This window comes from Falco cherrug, chromosome 4, assembly GCF_023634085.1.
Source record: "Falco cherrug isolate bFalChe1 chromosome 4, bFalChe1.pri, whole genome shotgun sequence".
Lineage (NCBI taxonomy): Eukaryota > Metazoa > Chordata > Aves > Falconiformes > Falconidae > Falco > Falco cherrug.
This window is the reverse complement of record NC_073700.1, coordinates 76,598,148-76,617,827: the sequence shown is the minus strand read 5'-3', so window position 1 is coordinate 76,617,827 and position 19,680 is coordinate 76,598,148. Positions and strand designations below refer to the sequence as shown.

The window sequence follows — 19,680 nt, the reverse complement described above, 5'->3', positions numbered from 1 at the left end:
TGCCAAAACTTCCGTCTAAAGACCTTTAGAAACACCGTTAAGACATATATAGAAGGATGAGAGAGGGATTCTCCCAAGAACTGGTTCTGTATGTCATAAGACACAGCAATTGTATAACCGCTTCTACTGAATGCAATTGAGAAGTTGGGTGACTAACTTCCCTTTTACCTTCTTTTTCAGATGCCAACTTCCAAATACAGCAATTCAATTAGATAGTGCATGATCACTGTTGGTGCTGGTTTGACCTATAAGCCTTACCATACATCTCAGAAATAACTGCTAAAATGACACAAAACAGCAAATAGCCTTTGTTAAAGCTTGATTTTCCTCAATGTTACTCCGTTTACTACACTTTTATCTACCATTCCAGATTTAGACATAAAACTCCTTAAATCTTTGTGGTCATTTTCATCTGCCACGTAGTCAAAAAATCATCACTGAAAACAATCTGCCAGCAACAAGAGTAATGAAAATTCCGGACAGACCTCCTTATAATAGTTTACCATGTGTCAGGATGCTGTATTGCTCTAACCATGCTATATTAACAGTTTTAGTGAAGTATTACAGTAACTTAAAAAACTAGTTTTTATAAAATCTAGCACATCGTTTCCCAGAAATTATTCACCTTTAAAAGAGCATCTACATATATATTGTGTTGTGACATGATTTCCTTCACATCCCATTTCACATTAGCCATGAGAAGTAGCATTTGTTCATAATCAATGGCTTTAGCAGCAACAATCCAATAAACTGGTTTACGTAGTTCACTGGCAGTTGACACTGTCTGAAACAGAATACAAATAAAATTCAATTCAGTAAATTTCTGATAATAATATATAACTATGATGTGCAACTATTTGCATCGTATTGTACATGTTTCAAATCTTCCATTTAAAAATCAGCTGTGAATTATACAATTCCGACCTGAGAATAGAACTGCTGAAGAAAAGGCTTCTTGGCAGCTGGCATCACTGCATCAAGATGAGGCTGAAGAAACTCAAACTGCTCAGCCAGAAATACCCTTTGAAAGCAAGGAAAATTTACTGTTAACTAAATGCAACATTTGGCATGTCTCTACACAGCTTCTACTCTACAGCTGACTTATTTGGCAGTAATGATACGTAACCTTCGAAAATTTAGAACTGAGAAGAACCGTATCAGTTCATGCCAGCATATCAACAAGCACTCCCAAGTCTGACAATTTTAAAATACTATTGCAAACAAGAAAATGCTTGAATAGAGACTAGGGCTTGAATATCAACAATTCATATTTCTGTTTTACTCAGGATACGCTGCAAAAGTCTGATCCAAAGTCTAGTAAAGTCAGCAGACAAGTGTTCCATAATTTCCATACTACAGGGCATTCAATATTAAAATTAATAAATCCCTGTCAGAATCCCAAAATAACATTCCCAATTACTTACTTACTAGGGAATCTTTAAAAGACAGAATAAGAGGCATAACAAAGTAATACATTTTTAACTAAGCATAAATGAAGGCAAAAGAAAATAAGCTCCTTTGAAAATACATTTTTAAAATGAACTTCGGATCTTTGAGTTTCAGCTTGTGTGGGCAAAAAGTAATATTATCTGACTCTTACCATTATTCTGACCAGATAAACACTTTTAAGTTTTGTGTTACTTGCTTATTATGATCTCTTCTTCAAAGGTACACTTCCACCCGTTGAAAAGAACATTGCAGTCAAAGTTAAACCAATACCAACTAAACAGTTTTCAGTCTCAGCCATCACCATTCGAGTACTTAATGTAAGGTTTAAATGAACCACAGAGATTAAATATTCCCATTGGCCTCCAATTTCAAACCTTTTTCCTGTTAGATTTGACCTTGTACTGTCACAAATTACTGGACTAGCTGTAGTAAAATTTCATTGCTTGTGCTTGCAAGTGGTTAGACCACATGGTTAGGTCCCACTAGTTTAGCTAAGAAAATACCTCTATCGCTCATATTTAAAATTACATTGACAGGTAGGAATCTTTGACTTCTCAAGAAGGTTTTGGCTTTTAATCACTATCTCACACAATCCATAGCTTCCAGTGACCACAAAATGCAGTGTACAGTAAATAACCTACAAGGATTCCGTGGCCACCACTCTCTCTGCCAAACCATACAATGAATTGCCAGATGTCAAAACTACGAGATGACTGAGATGTGGGCTTGGCACCTTCTCCTTTCTCTCTTCAGCAGCTGTGAGAGTTCCTGCAGGATCAGCAGACACGTCCTAAAACAAAGAATTAAACAAATGAAAACCCACAAAATCAGCAAGAATTGCTCCAGCTGAGCAGTTCCAGATAACAGGTAAGATGAAAGAATGTTTCTAATTCTAATGTATTATTTGAATCAAGCCTGAATCAAAAGACAACCACAGAGTTTTCTCTTTGAACAGTGTGGTGTACAGATGAAAAAAAATAATTATATCATGTTGATCAATACCTATCTTGGGGGCGGGGGGGAAGGCAGAGAACAAACTTCTTATTACACCTTAATGCCCATACAAGCTTTAGCCCAACTGCCTACTGGAAGACTGACTTCTCATTGTTAGAAACAGTATCTTCAATCTAACAGCAACCACATAAGGAGACAAATCAAAGGAATATTACTTATGTATGGGCTTTACTGCTTATGAGAGCTGCAGCCAACTTAAGTAAAATACAAATGATGTTTTTAAACAAGTTGTCATTCCATGAAAACTTCTATCCCGCAGACATTTCTACTGCAGAAAACAAGGAAATATTCACAGTGCAGGAAAAGAATCTGGACTAAGAAACAGGTTACACCAGTGCCTGGTTGCAAACTTGAAAAAAACCCCACCAAAACAACCAACAGAAAAAAAAAACAAACCCAAACCAAAAAACAACAGTGGGGGCAGATACATGACCCACCTCTACATTTCAGGAATGTAAGTACAAGTTACAGCTAGATGAGGAATCACAGAAGGAATTCCCAGACCTATCATATTGGTCTAAGTAGGTATATAAACAGCACACCCACTGAAGCTTAGCTTTGCCCAAACCATATCAGGACATGAAAACATAAACATAGTTACAGCTTTAGATTAATTACTCATATCTTGCTTACTGTTTACCCACAGGCTACGAAAATGTAACAAATGCTGCAAAACAAAGGTGACATAGAACCCAGAACAGATAAAGAAGGTAGGCATGATATGGCACTGATTTCATAAATAAAAGCCTTCAATGACCCTGGGGATAGAAACTCTGTGGCCAGACAGGTGCTACAACATATCAGTGTGTATGGAATGAAAATAAATTTGGGCCATAACAGAGTGACAAATGGTAAAAATAATTTCTACAAAAGCAAGGTCAACTGCTTAAACATTACATTTATGGTTGGACTCAAAAAACTAATTAGCCTAATTCTCTGGCTGCTGTAAAACTGGACAAAGATGAAGCCAAAAACACTGTAATAAACAAAGCAGGTTTGCAGTCTGTGTTTTGTTTTGTGGGGTTTTTTTAACAATTGGAGATACAAATAAATTGAGAGGACATTGCAGTGAAATAACTAACGAAGGAGGAAGAAAAACAGACTTAAGCTGACAACAGTCATCAGAAGCATCTTCTAGGCTTCATAGCACAGCACAACTGTGAGGAGTGACATGAAATTGAGTAATTGTTATTCACATGTTTTTCAGACAGTTTTGCCTAGGAAGAAAAGGACAGCAGTGAGCACTAGAAACACTAACAGAACTAAGTGGTAACCTAACTCATTCTAAATATCAAGATTTAGATATGGAAGGAATATGCATTGTAGATCTTGAAAAACCAAGAGAAAAGGTACTGTACAGATGATCAGGTGAAAAACAACAGGGAGGTTATTCTGGTCGCAAAATATCTGACAGAACCATTGCGGTTATCCTGCAGCAGTTAAAGGCAGGGCACGCAAAAACTGATAATGTCAAAATGTGTAAGGACTTGGTGAGAATTTAAGTGACACAGAATAAACAGAAAGATCAAAACTTTGCTGCTATAGACAAAGCGGCACCAAAATGTGTTTACTGCTTGGATAAAAGCCAAGCCAAAAGTGACATTAAGAATATAAGACAACAGTGTCCAAGCTATTAAAAATGGTTTGAGGTGTGGAGGAACAAAAAGATCACAAGTTCCACTTTAGCTATCTTGAATTTTAGTTGACAGTTGCCTCCTGTGATGTGACAGCCCAAGGCAAGAAGGGGGTGGATCTGCTAAATCAGAAAGGCTCTTTCAGTTCTGTGTCTCCCAAAGACATTAAACACAAACATAAAAATGGGCTACAGCAGATGGAATAAAGCACAGACGGGAAAGCTGCATTCTCACTATCAAGGGTGAGGAAAGTATCTTCAGACCTCTAAAAAAATTACTGTAGTATGTTACAGAAGAAGAATGCAGATAAAGCAGGGAACCTTGAAGGATCCTCACAGAAATTCTGACATTAAAAAAAAAAATAATCAAAGACTTCTGACTGAGCAATACCTTCAACACATCATTTGTAGCACTAAAAGATCTCACAGAAATACATCAATGAGAAGAAGACTAAACTTCTAAATGAAGTTCATGGTAAATGCTATCAGATACAGTTGCACTGAGCATGGGAATGATTGTAAAGGCTAGCCATGACACTATGTTATTTGAAAAATGAATTTTCTTTGCTCTGATCTGTGTTCACATTCACCCAGATAAATCTGCGATTAAACTGGCCAGACATCTCACAATAACATGAAGCTTGCATTCTGCTGAGTCTATCAGAAGGGATAAGCAAGCCAAAAAGGCCTGGGCATTTGTTAAAACTCATGTAACCTCTTCCAGGCAGCTCTGAAGATACCTACCTAGCACATCCACAAGAATACTGCACACAGGCAGTAACATCTAATCATCTAGGCATAATGGTCAATTCTCTACAAATACTAAGCCAAAGACACCATTGATTATTATCAAAATCCACTCTTATCTGACTTCTCTTTTTCTCTTTCACTTCATGTCATTCTCAAAAAAACCAAAATCAAACTAAAAAAAAAAATATGAGAAGCTTTGAAATGTTTATACATGATAAAAAAAAAAAAAAAATTGAACCCACAGTCCACCACCCAATTCTTTATTCTTAGGAGAGACAGCGAGCCACAGAGCTGGGAGAAGAGTATCAGTGGTGAGGACTTGTTTCCTTCAAAGACTGATCACAAATTATGCAAAACTCAAATATTATAAAGACTTAATTTTGTATTTATCACACTTCAAAGTTGCCTGTCACTTGAGATACATTTTAAACAGTTTGTTTTCTACCTGCCTATTTCCCATGAAGGTAAATATCTTGTGAACCTTTTAAATGCTGAAATGGTGTTGCACCTGAAGACACAAAACGTACATGAGACAACTGGCTCAGTCAAAGATACGCTGGGGTTCAACCAGAGAGTCAAACTCTGGTTCAAATATACTTGTTAAACACAGTATGAGCATTTCATTCCCCCAACTTGTTCTAAAAAGCAGGTACTGCAAAAGCATGTTGACAGCAAAAAGGAAGCCCAAGGACTGGCAGTGAAAAGCACAAGATCGTCCTGAAAGGGCTTCAGTGATGCATGTGTTTTTTCCTCCAGCCTTCATTAACAGAAATGATCAAATGACTGAAAGAAGCAATAAAGGGACAAAACATACAGGCTGGAACAGGAAAAAAGGCTACATACTATTTAAAGAAATGAGATGTTTTGCAATGGACTAGACTTGTTAAAAATTAACCCTTCCAGTAATACAAGAAAATTTGCAAGACAATCTGTTGTCAGAGATTCCCTTTGAGTACACATGGAGAACAGGTAAATTCTCCTAAAACTGAAAGTGGGCAAAACAAGTTCCATCTCAAGAGGAGGAGGAGGAGAACAGAAGCCAGGAAATTACATAGCAGCCAGCCCAACTTTAATTTCAAGCGTCAAGTTACACTGAGAACTTATAGTAGCACCCAACATCAAACATCCAGAGAGCAATACCAAAGCAGAACAAACTTGTTCAGCTTTTCTCTGCACCAGAGTAGCAGGTCTTGCCGATAAAGCAGAATTGCGATATATCTAAGAGTTATTACAGCTCACATACAATCCTTGTAAGCAAACGGGGCAAAATACAGATTTGATAAAATGATTTCAAGGTACAAGTCAAACAGATGCAAACTACAAGATACTTTTCTCCTGTCTTGCCAAACAAAATAAAACCCCAGAGTGTTTAAAAAACCAACAACAATACAGAAACACCTAAAAGGTTTCATCAAAAGCTCCAAACTTATCTGAACAATAACCAAATCAACTGTAGTGGGTACAGCTGTACAGCTTAACCAGCATTCTGTGCAGACAGTGGGTCTCTTCTATTCAGTTATTCTAGTCTTAGTCTAACTCCCTCATACTGTCATAGGAAAAGAATGAGGTTTCTAATGCTACACGAGTGGCATACACAACTAGCAATAATTTATAAAAGCTGCTTTGCTATAACGGCCTGAAAACATCAGGATACAGAAGTGTTAAAGCAGGCTTATGATTGCTTTACCTCTTTAGGGGTTTCTAATAACAGTAGTATGAGCTATAATGTATGCTTTGGGAATTATCTTTATGTGATATCTATGAATTACATTTCATCTAGAACCCATTTTTACAACAGAAAGGTATGTCTTAGCAAAAAATAGGTATCAAATAAGTGTGAGTGTGACATTGTTTGATTAATTGTTGGGTATTTTTCTTTAGCATTCAATTCTTTACTCCCAAGAAGAAATTCTTCAATGAATAGGAAGAAAAAAAAGAATACATCTATCTGTGTAAGGAATAAGCCTCTCCTTCAATCTCTTCTCCAAAAAATATGTCTTCTGTAACAAGAGAAGATTTTCATTGCCATAGTTTGGCTGAATCCAGTGGCAAACCTCTGTTAAGCCTTCCATCTTAGTGGGAAGAACAGACTATAAACTAATTACCTAAATTAGAAGTATAAAATATCTAAGCTAATTATCTAAGTCAAAAGTTTGACATGCAGAGATGTTTTTTAAGGGTCCTGATCTCATCATGAGCTCAAAAACATCTATTTATTTCAGCTATCCAGAAGAACTTATAATTAAAATAACCTATTATCTGCCATTTATGTTGGAGATAGTTGACAATTAATTATAATCATCCACTTTCACTAACTTTAAACAAAAAACAGTAAACCCCACAACTTGCCCCAGCACACAGTGTTCTGCAGATCACACTAATAACCAGCAATTTTTCAAAACTGAGCTTCTCCTGACCAAATACTTTTTGTGCAAGACTTTAGCTTTAGAATTGTTTTGATTTAATATACATACGCAATAGGAACAATTTCAGTTTTGATTCTGCTATGAGCAAATGGCAATACTTCTAAATGCTACTGCAGAAATCCTGATCTTAAAGGAATAAGTGATGATCGAAAGGCATGGAAAAAATCAGACTATCTGAAAAGTTTCTGGCAGTCGAACAGTCTGCAGCAGCTCTGACATACTGACACTACTACCAAGAACTTGATGTGTGCTGATGGAGAAGGAAAAGCAGACTGACTCCAAATGTTTACCTAAGACAGGATAGCTCTATCATCTGTTTCTAAAACTGTAATTTATAGTTTCTGTAATGTGATAAGCATAAAGTACAAGAAAAGAAACTGATCTAAGAAAGCGTAACCCCTTATTGTTATCAAAGGCTGTCTGAAAGTAGCTCAATTAACTCCAATTAGTTGCTTAATATTCAAGAATTTTTAATTAGAAGAAATGTACTGAAAGCAACAAGTTGTTTCCCTCCCCCTTAAATTTACACATCCTTAATAGTTCTTGAAACTTGATGCTGAAAATGACAGGTAAAGCTAACTGTAAAAGTACCTTGCATTCAAGGTTCACAGTACTTTTTGAATACCATGTAAATATGTTAAGGTTTAAAAATGGTATTCAATACCCCTACTACGTTTTAAGTTGAAAGATTAGTATTTTCTTGCTAAGTGGCACAAATCTTACAAAGCAGGTCTGACTCAGCTCTTCAGAAACCAAATCAAAAGTAAACAACGTAAGCTACCACAATGTTCACCACTCAATGCACGTTGAGAGAGCAGATCATTAAAAACAAAACAACAAACCATCTTGAGAAGCCATGCTATTAATTTTCTGTTTACTTACAATTCTTTGCAGGCAAGTGATACCTTTACAGCATTATGAAGTGCCATGCAATGGATCCCCAAGCTTTCCAACACTTACAATGCACACACCCCACACTTGCCCCAGGGCTGAGCTGATCAGCATTGCCTTGCAGTAGGCATGAGATTTCCAGTTTCAAGTGTGTGGATCCTCCGTGCTCTTTGACACAAAACAAGCATGTCCCAGATCTCAGCTGGGTCACTCCTACTGACTTTAGTAACACAGCTCAATAAAATCTGCACAGAAATTTCTGGCATCTTTGCATTTCATTTATTTCTGAGTGTTCAAAGTTAAATGGCAGACTTTTTGCACAAAAAAATTACCAAAGTCAGCAAGTTTATTTACGATCATGTCTAACCTAATGCAACAAGGCCTTTATCAGGAATCGGTGTGTACTGACAGACAACTGGGAGAATGAGTCATTAAGCACAGAAAAGCACACCCGCTGTCACACCTCTGGGAACCTGAACCACTCCCTTACAAAAACACGTAAGGGAATCTGGTCCGCTCCCACACATTTTTACTGTGGCATTTTTCTTATCCAAAGGAAGATTTTCAGGAGGAGCTGCTGTCGGTTCCCAGGTGCTCAGCTGTGACTCTGTGGACACCTGCAGTCCTCTGGGACTAAGAATCAGCCCCAGTTTTGGGTGCCCAGCAAGAAGAGTCTGAAGTGACTAAAACAAGATGGCTCAGTGACTGCCCAAAGACAGACAAAGCAATTGCCAACACCCAGAAATTTATTCAAAGAAGTAAGCTAGAAAACTTCAGTAAATCATTCCAGTCTACTTAGGCAATATAGTCAAACAAACAAACAACTTGTACAAAGAGCTCTAAATGAATAAGGTGAGGAAGCTGCTGAAATCCTAGCATATTTTCAAAATGCTTGTCATGTCAGAACTTTCTTTTGAATACACAGACTTCCCTTTCCTTGACAAGCAATTCACCTATCTTAAGCATTGCTATTATGTATGCTGCTGTACACCTCTTTTCAAAGAGAGGAAGAAAAAAAACCCCCACAAATTGTCTTCTCTTTTTTTTTTTTTTCCTTCTTTTTTTTTTCCTCATTTGAAGGGACAGGAGACCAAGCAAGGATTGTAAAAGTTGCAGGAATTACCTCCAACCAAACAAAACCTCACCAAGAATCACAGTTCACAGCTACCGTTTCAGTGAGGAGCTTGGTTATGTCTATTAGGAGCAGCACCCTGTGCTAGGCACTGCCACATCAAGTAATTCCACTCCAAAGTTTGCCATTGGTATGCCAAACTGGGACATAACACAGTACATGTCCCCACTAAAGTAGTGCAGGACTGTGCTGTGACATTGTTTCCAGAACTGGGACTAACGTAACTGAACCGTAGCATTCCATGGCATCAAAGGATCAAAGCCAAAATAGGTTGGAAAGTCAGGCATGAAGAACAAAAAACCCAAATGTTCCTCCCATTGCTCTCTATCTTATTTGAACAGCTGAAAAATCTGTTTTTCCATCTCTGCACCATCAATCTCTACTGTCTCTGCCAAAAGACATATACTTTATGGGGAAAAAGCCCAAAAGCTAAAGTAAAGACAGAATCTAAAATACATTAACCAATACTTCTTTATACCAGTGATTCCTTCCATCTACTCTTCTGTACATGCCATTGCAATGCTTATACACTTCACTGCAGTGATTTATTTTCTACTGCTGTAAGGCACAGTAACTCTAACAAACATCATTCTAAATACTTGAGCAAGCCAGTTTGCAATGAAATATTTATGACTATTCCATGGTTATTTGCCCCCAAAAATCTCATTTTTGGAAGCAGGAGTATCGCTCAAAGCAGCTATTTGCATACACAGGACATTCACAAGCAACACTTAGGAAATGGCAGTATCATGACTACGTTACATTTTATGAAGATAAGGAAGCTGCTTAGAGGTAGATAAAGCAAGGAGTCCGAAGTAGAAGCCTCCCTTCCAAATCACCAGTTATCATACACTACATCAATCCGACTGATGCCTTATACCTACCTGGGGGCTTACTGGTCTCAGTGGACTAATATGAACATCATTACTATTGCAAAAAACACATTTCTGTTAGAAATGACAAACACAAGGACCAAATGTGTGTAGGTAACTCTACATACCCCACTCAGGGGAACTGTCAGTGAGAAGACACAGGCAGCTCAGAAACTGGCACTTGTTTCAATGTATTTAGCCTCATCAAAAAGGCACCTTAGCATTATAGCAAGGCTGAAACAATAGCAGTTCTTCCTCCCCATTTCACTCATCTTTCTGTGTTTTCCTTTTAATACATCCTGCTGGTATGAATGAAAAACAGCTTGTAGAGTGCTATTTCTAGGGGTTTCAAATTACTAGCTCTGAAGCTGCTGTACAGCAGTGAAGCTGTTCTGTACTAACTGTGGAAAGGCTGAATATGAAGTTCAGATACATATATGAAGTTCAGTACAATGTAGCCAAACGAATTTTTGAGAATCATACAGTCCTCTTACCTCTCAGAAAGGAAACTGCACCCTAATCTACTTTAAAACAAATACTCAAAGTGCTTGTATTTTTTTATACTTCTGACTTAGTCCACAAGTATTTCATTAAGGCAAAGTAGCTTAGACACAGAAAACTGGTTACTCAATCACTGTAAGCTCCCACCACTTCCACCTAACTTACTATAAGAAAGCAAATAAAGACAGTTTCACTAATCAGTGGGCTCTTTTATTTATTTTTAACTAAAACTATTTCATTTTTATAACAAAAGAAATTTCAGAATGTATGTAAACCAGCATCTATATTAGCAGTGCAGAGATTAACAAAAGCCATAGCTGGACAAAAACTCATTACTCGTATAACAATTTGAAACAGGAAGCATATTTAAAGCAGTAGCACCTAAAGAACATGCTTGCTTAGTCTTGTAAAGAATTAAGTCCCTTCATCATCGTCATTTTGATTATGTCATACAAAACATCCACATTAAAAAAAATGCAAATTACAAATACAGTTTTGTGTCATAAATACAAGGAGCAAGGGCACATTTACTTCCAGCTGAAGTGGTCAGGTTTGGTGGTTCTTTATTATTTGGAGCTTTTTTGTTTAGAATAATTACTTTTATTATATACGTTTTTGAGCAGCATACAGACATTGAATAATAGGTATCCCAGCTGAGGTGTCACATTATTACCCTGCGGTGAAGTTAACATAACTGAACACATGTTCCTATCTCAGCTATTTCATGTTCACAGCCTAAAACATTAATCTAAACTGCAGGCGGATTTGCTGCAGTTTATGAAGTACAGTTGGATTTGCTATGAAGTATTAGATTGCAAAACAGCAGAGAAGTGATTCAGCTATAGCTAAGTACTGCTCAGAGGGAACAAGGACCATCCAGCAGAAGCAGGGGGTATGCGATACATGAGGAGGGATGCAGGGAAGAGGAGAGGAAGCGCTTTAAATAACTGCAGCCCTTTGGCTCAGTGGCCATGAGTCAGAAACCCAACTCTTTGTGTCTCAGTGGTCCAAATGAAAACCAAGACTGAACTTCTCTCTCAGGTACGGTTAGTAGTATACTGCAAGTACAGTATATGTTAGAGAGGCAGACATTTCTTGCACACATTTCTTGCACCGCAATAAACTTAGAATAGAGCAACTCCATAAGAAGCTACAGGAAACGCCTCCAAGCGACCTCCATACTCTTCATACTGAAGATGCTACAAAGATGCGAGAAAGAATGTTAAGTGCAGCTCAACTTTACCTTGCCAGAAGTGGAATTCCCCTTCCACTTTCCTTTTTGCTTCACAAAAAAAGCTTAAAATTCAGCTGAATAATAATAAAAGTAGCATCCTGAAAAGTTGTCTGGTATAAACTAGACAGCACTAATTCAATCCCAAACAGAAACTACAGAATGTCTACAAAAAGCTGGAGGAGATGGCCTTTAAATCCTCCAATTATTCCTCTAACTCCTGACAATGAGTAATAGGCCTTCATCAACTTGGTATCCCAAAAAAGAACGGACAAAGTCCAAGAGAAAAGCTAGGAATAATCCAGTCTAAATTACTAAGGAGTCTTGACATAGATCAGAGAGCTCAACCTTCACAAGCACTGACAGTTTAAAGGAAGTGTTCTGATCTACATGCAATTAGGGCAGAGCCTTAGTCATAGATTCAGAACTATCAGATTCAGACAATCTCTACAAAAATAAAACACTGAAAGATGCTGCCATCAGGAACTGAAACGTAACAGAAATGATAGCCCTTAATAAAGATACCATGTATAGAAGACAATGCAAAAAACCCAAAATTCCCAACAGGGCATGAGGCAGAGCCACACAACACAAACATGAATATTTTCAGAAAGTAATTTAGAATAATCTAAGATGAGAGGAGAATTTTGAGAGTAGTCCAAAACAGTCCATACAATCATGAAAAATACCCATTTGACACAGTAAAGTTTATCTTGACTTTCACAAACTCTTCGAAATAAGCAAACAATCAAAATCCTCATGAATCAAAGTCTTCTGGGTAAGAAAAAAAGTCGAAAAATTTCCATTCATAGTATGGGACCAGCATAGTTCACAAGATACTAATAAAATTCACAGAATGCCTTTAAGTTAATAGCAGTCAGCTAAGATTTCTTCCTCCTTTCAAATCTTGCATGGAACACTGCTATTAATTTCAATTGACACATGAACTATAACAGCACTGTTAAATGACTGAGGAAGAAGAAGTGTTGTTATTTTTCCAATTTACTCCTAGAAATTATTGTTTTAAAATTAATTTGACTGATAAAAAAAATTCAAGGCTGTAAAGCACTGTGAGGAACGGTGACTAAAGAGTAAGTTTAAAAAATTCCCACCATAGCTTGCCATTTTCCATAATCTTTAACTGATTCATTTGCAACATCTTCCTAGAATTAATTTTTCTGTCTGAATACACTGCCTTTGAGGTGAGTATCAAAATGAGTAGCCTTTTCCTGTTTTATTAAAAGCCGCCTGGGGTTATTAGTGCCTTATGCTCCCTCTACTGACTCTATAAGAAATGGCTCCAAAATCCTCTAAGAAGGTTCTCTCAAACAGCTTAGGATTTGGTATAGTACTTCAAATAATTAAAAAAGGCATGAAGTACAATAATGTGGAGTGCCAAATCCCCGTGAAAGTCAGAGTAGAACATCTGTCTTCTTTCTAAGGTAGAAGCCTTAGAAAATATATCCTTCCTGCAGCATCCATGGTATTAACTACTATACAAGCTGTTTATGATACTCTTAGGACATTTCTTCATAGTGTCTCAAGGGTTTTATAGTTAGGTGGAAAGAAAGAATTTCAAATTTCCATTTTTTTGTGTAGTTCTTAGCAATATTTCTTTATAAACTCTCCTGCTCAGTTGAATCCACAAAATCTATTTGTAATCTCCTGTTTACCCTTTGTTATGTGATGTGAAGGACAATAATCGATTACCAGTTTGACACTCACACTATATTTACTTTTCACATTTTGAAAAATACCTCATGAAGTGACCAACAGGATATAATCTATAAAATAGGTCAGGGAAATTTCCCCACAATTCAGAAATAACTTAACAAAGGATTTAGTATACTACTTCTATTGTCTTGTAAGGTGAGTGACCTTCAGGATGGCTTAATGTTTTGCTATTTTACTGAAGAAAAATGAGTCATCTATTGTGTTGGTTTTGAGGTCTTTTTTATAAACGATGATACCTACATCATGATACGCCACAAAACTAAGTCTTTGTCATTACAGACACTGAATACAAAGAGAGATAAAAATCTGAAAGCCACAATGAAATACAATTCCTAAATTTCTTACACCACCTCTATTACACTGAGCATTAACAAAATCCAGGTACTTACCAGATCAATCAGACTCTCCTGGATTCTGTTCAGTGTGGTGCGCAATCTGCTGCTACTGAGGCCCAGTCCTGTCGATTCAAACTGGAAGAAATACAGTCTATTTAAGCTGGGAAAGGAAAATTCATTGGTTTAAACTTTACAGTGATACAGCAAAACTTCAGTTTGTAAACAAGAGCTACAATTCACAACCCTACAAAATGAAAAGAAAATCAACAGAGGTGATGGCACTCAACACTGCACCAGTGTGAACAGAGATCCAAGTACCTTTCATGAAGATGACAGCTTACCATTTGCACCAACAAACAACCAGTATCCTTTATTGTTACAATACTGTATTTGGGTGCAAGACTAGATTTTCTCATTTGGGTGATATGCCCAGAATGGCGCACCACGATGCCCCCATTAAGACTTGCACGCACACCACATCCAAGTCAAATTGTCTTGACTTCTCTCTCAAGCTACAAAATTTCTTGTAATTCCTTATTAAATATCTAACTTGCATATGTAAAATTCTATCCATTGATTTTTATAAAAGTCATTATTATTTAATGCTTATAAAGATCTAGCTGAGAAATGTGCCATCTTCACGTCCATCGCTCAAGAAGTATTATGGAGCAGATGTTTAACTGGGATAAATCAATATAGCTACACTGATTTCCTGGCAAATGCAATGCATTATACCAGCTGAGGCTCTGATGGAACATGCATAATTATTATAGCTACTTATCTTCTACTTTTAAATAAAAAAAACCCAAAGAACAAACCAACACAACAAAGGAAGTGGAAATGTGACAGCTAAGAGGCTCACATTTATGTCAGGAGCCTGGAAGTATTTGAACACAATTCTGGTATGTGATTCGCACCAAAAGGCAATTCACTGAACAATATTTAAAGCACTGTTGCATACTGTATTATTAGACTATATATAGATAATATATGATATAATATAATATAGATGATATATAAGTCGATATTATATATTGACAATATAGAGATATATATTTTTCTATATATAGAAACTGCCTTTCAGTGCACTAAATCAGGGAAGGAACTGTTAGAAGTTCATGTCATCTTTGCTCCTTTTAAATACAAACCAGTATAATTTAGGTCCCCATTTAGCGCATCTAATGTTTCTGACTTAAGATGTTGTCTATCTGCCCCAAACCTCCTATATATTCAATGAAAATTTACATCTGAGCTGAATTCCCACTGGAAGTACACTCTGTTGGAATCTAGAATCTGATCTGGGAGACATAAATCACTATCCTAGAGTCCATGTGTGATAGAAGTGTTCACTCCTTTGTTTTTCCACAGATGAAGTAAGATTTTTTACAATAATTATTTAGTATTTTTCCTCACATTTTTACTGTAGAAATATCAGTTCTGAACTGCCTTTCATTTTGCAGGTATATGGGTAGAAAAAAAAACCAACACAACCTTTTTTCCCTTTAAGAAACACATCCTTAATTTTCCAAATTATCTTTTTTTCCTCCTTAACTTCATACAGTAGTTTTTCAAGATATGGCCATAACGACTGCAAAACTAAGACTGGCTGTTCTTCCTGTTAGTTAAGAACAAACAGAAAAAAAGCCTGCTTAAAGGAAAAAAAAAAAAGTGTACACATATATATATTTAAAAGTATATTTGCAAGTTTCAACCATTAATTTTAAGAAACTTGCACCTGCACCATCAAAACTACACAGCACACAATGTGCCATTAATTCTTTCTCTTTCTGCCTTTCAATTACTTTCAATAGCTATCAGTAACTTTCACTCACTTATTCTGTAATGATATATTTCTTTGTTTAAAAATGACAAATTTCACATTTGAAACATACTGAATGAAAAGGAATGTAAAAACAAAGTTAAATTCCCATGAAACACAGCACATCAAGAACTTCAGATTTATCAGGCAACCAGTTACAGACTGAAGTCAGAATTGAGCATCCATATGTGTAAGGGGAGGGAAAAACTGAACAAACAAACAAATAAAACCCCAAAAAGATTGCTTTCAGCACTCTTCCACATGACTTCACACTGAGCATGTCACTCATCAGTGCTTTGCTTGCAAAATAGTAGACAATTAAATCCCACAAATTGATGACCTAGTAAGCCACATTAGACAATTTACAGAATGATTTTACTCATCACCAATTCTACATAACCCCTTACACTTAAAAAAAGTGTTTTCCATTAAAATGGTCATTGGTTTACAAATTATGTCTTATGAAAAAAAATATTAAACCACCTCAAATTTATTCTGCTAAGGAAGAGTGCTATGTGACATGTTCATGAATGTCTTACCCTTGAGTGAGCAGATACTAAACATAGTCAATTCTTTTAACTTCATGTTAGGTTGCTCCACAATTCGAGATAAGGAGAAAAGGCAGCCTTAACTTGCATCCCACAAATTAAAAAGGTTTTCAAAGAGCAATTCTTATTAAAATGGTGTGCAACTTTTGGCAGTGAAGAAAGCCAAATACTGACGACATAGGATAATCATTCTACAGAGGTCCGGAAAGAGCAATGACTTAGCATCAGGACCTGACACAGAACTCAACATGTGTATTTTAAATCCTTGGTTTTCACTGAACTCTGTACAATTAATCACTCTCCTTACGTGCATACTAACTTAGCATACAACACAAGCACAATATTCACAAAGAATTTCAACCATTTAAGGAAGTTATATTACCAGAATTTTTTTAAGAATCCCATTTGATGCTATTTTGTAAATAAAAATAAAATCACATACCACAACCCATCTCTACTTTCTAAAGGTTTATGACCACTACGGGGAGTGAGGACATTCAAGCAGCATTACAAGAGGGTTTATTACATTCATAGACCCTTTGTAAGCATTATGTTTCCTATGGAAAATCATCTGTCAAAACAAAAATTAGGCACTCTACAAAAACATCACAATTTTACCACCCATCTGCTATAATGTTTACCTGCCTAGCACTGTGCTGTTCTCTGTTAGAAGTAGAGAGTGAGGAACTCTGTATGGGCTTTAAAAACATAAAATGAGAGATGCAAAAACCATAAAAATAAATGCAACACAATGTGAGTACCACAGCAGCTGACTAAGTCAATGGAAATCAATTGTTTTAACAAACAAACAAAAGAAACACCACCCATCTTCTAAACACAAACAAACTGCAAATATGTTTGTTCTGCCAAAGAGAACAGCTCAAAACCATTTAGAACCATATGCTGAGTCTGAAAATCCGTTACAATTTGCCAACAGATGATGATGAATTTGGAACCCCATGATATTATTACTTGTGGAGTAATTTAGGGGCCAAGAGAGGAGAAAATTGTTTTTACATGCAGCTTTTCATAAATGCTTCAGATCAACTTTCAACAGAATTGTCTTGATATGTACAGACACTGCCAACAAGCATTTACTTCAACTACAAGACCACTCACAAAAACCCTCAAACTTGTTTTCATTAATGCAATTAATTTGACAGAAGAATACTAGATCTGAAAGTGTATTTCAAACCTCTTAAATCTAAGCTACTGCTTAACTTTCATGGTTCCCTTCTCCTCTTCCTTTTGCTATTCTTATTCAAGTCAGAGAAATACATGTAGGAAAATTCAATCACCTGAGACTCTCAGGGCTCCAAACCACCTGCAGACTGCTCCTTTGCGCCCCACTTTCTGCCACTACTTTTAGGTATTTCACGCTATCTTACCTCCCTTTCAAAATACTGCTGGAAAAGATTACAGAATCTATTCAAAACATAATAGGATTCATGTCCCAGCGATAATGGTGCTCCCAGTACTTATTCCCTTTATTGCTGATCTAATCAGGTTTTTCTTACTCCTGCATTCAAATGCATTCTGTTGCCACTAATTTTTTTGGGGGATTACATATTAGGTAGTACTTTAAGTAGAAGTCTCTTCTCTCTTCTCTATTCTCATTCTGCATACACAGTGATAACTGGAAATGAATAATGTTTCTACCTACCGTGTCATTTCGGCCAAAAAATGTATAGACTGCATACAGATAATAATCGAAGAGCTGGGACATGAAGTGGATCACATCAAATGCAATTGGTTTCAGAATATTCATCATCTGCATGTACTTCCCTTAAAAATGAAACACAAGATCAGTTTCCTCAGCACAAGCGCTACAAAGACAGAGCTGAGTTTGACAAATTCAAAACCAGCTTTACAAAGTTTATTATTTAGCCCTGAATATTGATTAAGAACAACTTAGTAATATTTTAGAAACTAGGAGGTTTAAAACCAAAGCTAAATATGATGACTAAGACACCACAAATGCCTCCAGACTCCTCCAAATGTGGATATTAATCCATATCAAAATGTCTTGAACCATTCTTGGCCTTCTGGTACCAAATTCAAAATACACAACGTTCTGAATCCTCTACAAGTTTCAGCTTGATTTAGCCAAAAAAATAAAAATCTCCTAAAGTAGTCTCCAATAAGAGATATATACAGCCAATGAAGATTTTATGCATTAGTGTGTGTTTATATATGCACATACGGATATTTTCAAAACAACAGAAAAGCACAGTATAAAAATTATATGCCCAAGACCAGATTTTACCTAACAACTGTAGGAATAATGTAATTCACATCAGTGACGTAGCATTTCTGGCTCTCCTTCCTTTTTATCCTGGGGTAAGAAACCCAAATAGTTTTAAGACTTATGTTTGAAATGTTTCTAGAGGGACAGACTGACAGAAAAGGAGGGTACCAGGACCCTGGCACTCCAGAGAGAAGAATAATTCCTTCTCTTCCTTACTGTTCTCTGTGGTTGCACATTTAACTTGGGGAAAAAGGAAAAAGGAAAAAAAACACCAAACAAACAAAAACCAAACAAACCTCAGGACCTTCATCTATGTTATCTGAGTCAAACTGGATTTAACTCAGAAAGAAATTTTTCCCTACAAGTCTAGTTCACAGGGCCTATAGTTTTTAGTTATTTTGTATTCAGTATAAGGCATGGCTCTTTTCATAGGGTCATACAAGCAGCATACTTAATGAAAACCCTGATATTTCCTACATTTCCTGCTGGCTAGCTCAAAAACGACGTACCACTTGCCCTATTAGTATCTTAAAAACTAAATAATATATAATAAGCTTTGGGTTATTATAGTAACAGACAGCAATTTTTAAACCAAAATATAAATGTAGTCCACCCAGCATACAGGATACAGCGGATCATTTAACAAACTGTCATATTCCAGACATGTTTTGATGTGACAGGTTGGAAAAAATTACATAAGGGTGCTAAAATATTTTTTCCCTGTAGTCAACAACACTATTTTTCAAGTTAATGGTGTGCCCAGCAAAGTAATTTACTATCAAGAGAGATACAGAAAATGTTGTTTCAGGGAAAGAAATTGAGTAACAAATAAAATTAGCATTTAGTATCACGTGGAGTTATTTGATTTTATTATTTTTTTTAAGCAATGACTTGTGTAGGTCAGTAAAGATAACATTAATTTGATACAACTACATACCTGGTAAGATAATATAGCACTATTGTGAAACTAATAACCTGACATTGCTACCTTCCAGGTTTCTACCTAGCTTAGACTCCCTGTTTGAATACTGTCCATCTGTGTCCCAGTTTGCTAACACACACAAGCATGTATTTTGTTATTTTTCAGATTTGACACA

The 19,680-nt window shown here is 36.4% G+C and overlaps 1 protein-coding gene across 3 annotated transcripts in view; it reads right to left on the bottom strand.

Annotated features, from left to right (window-relative positions):
- The window catches only part of VPS50 (VPS50 subunit of EARP/GARPII complex), a 93,391-nt gene that overhangs the window by 7,179 nt on the left and 66,532 nt on the right, over nt 1-19,680 (bottom strand). Inside the window, exons 21-26 of one of the 3 annotated variants that reach the window (XM_055707955.1) lie at nt 17,999-18,120; nt 16,977-17,033; nt 14,023-14,103; nt 2,091-2,239; nt 925-1,021; nt 626-784 (exon numbers count right to left, since the gene is read on the bottom strand). In XM_055707955.1, coding sequence (XP_055563930.1) covers nt 626-784; nt 925-1,021; nt 2,091-2,239; nt 14,023-14,103; nt 16,977-17,033; nt 17,999-18,120 — 665 coding nt within the window. Of the gene's footprint in view, nt 1-625; nt 785-924; nt 1,022-2,090; nt 2,240-14,022; nt 14,104-16,976; nt 17,034-17,998; nt 18,121-19,680 lie in introns of those variants that run through there. The other 2 variants (XM_055707958.1, XM_055707959.1) reach the window with 2 other exon arrangements.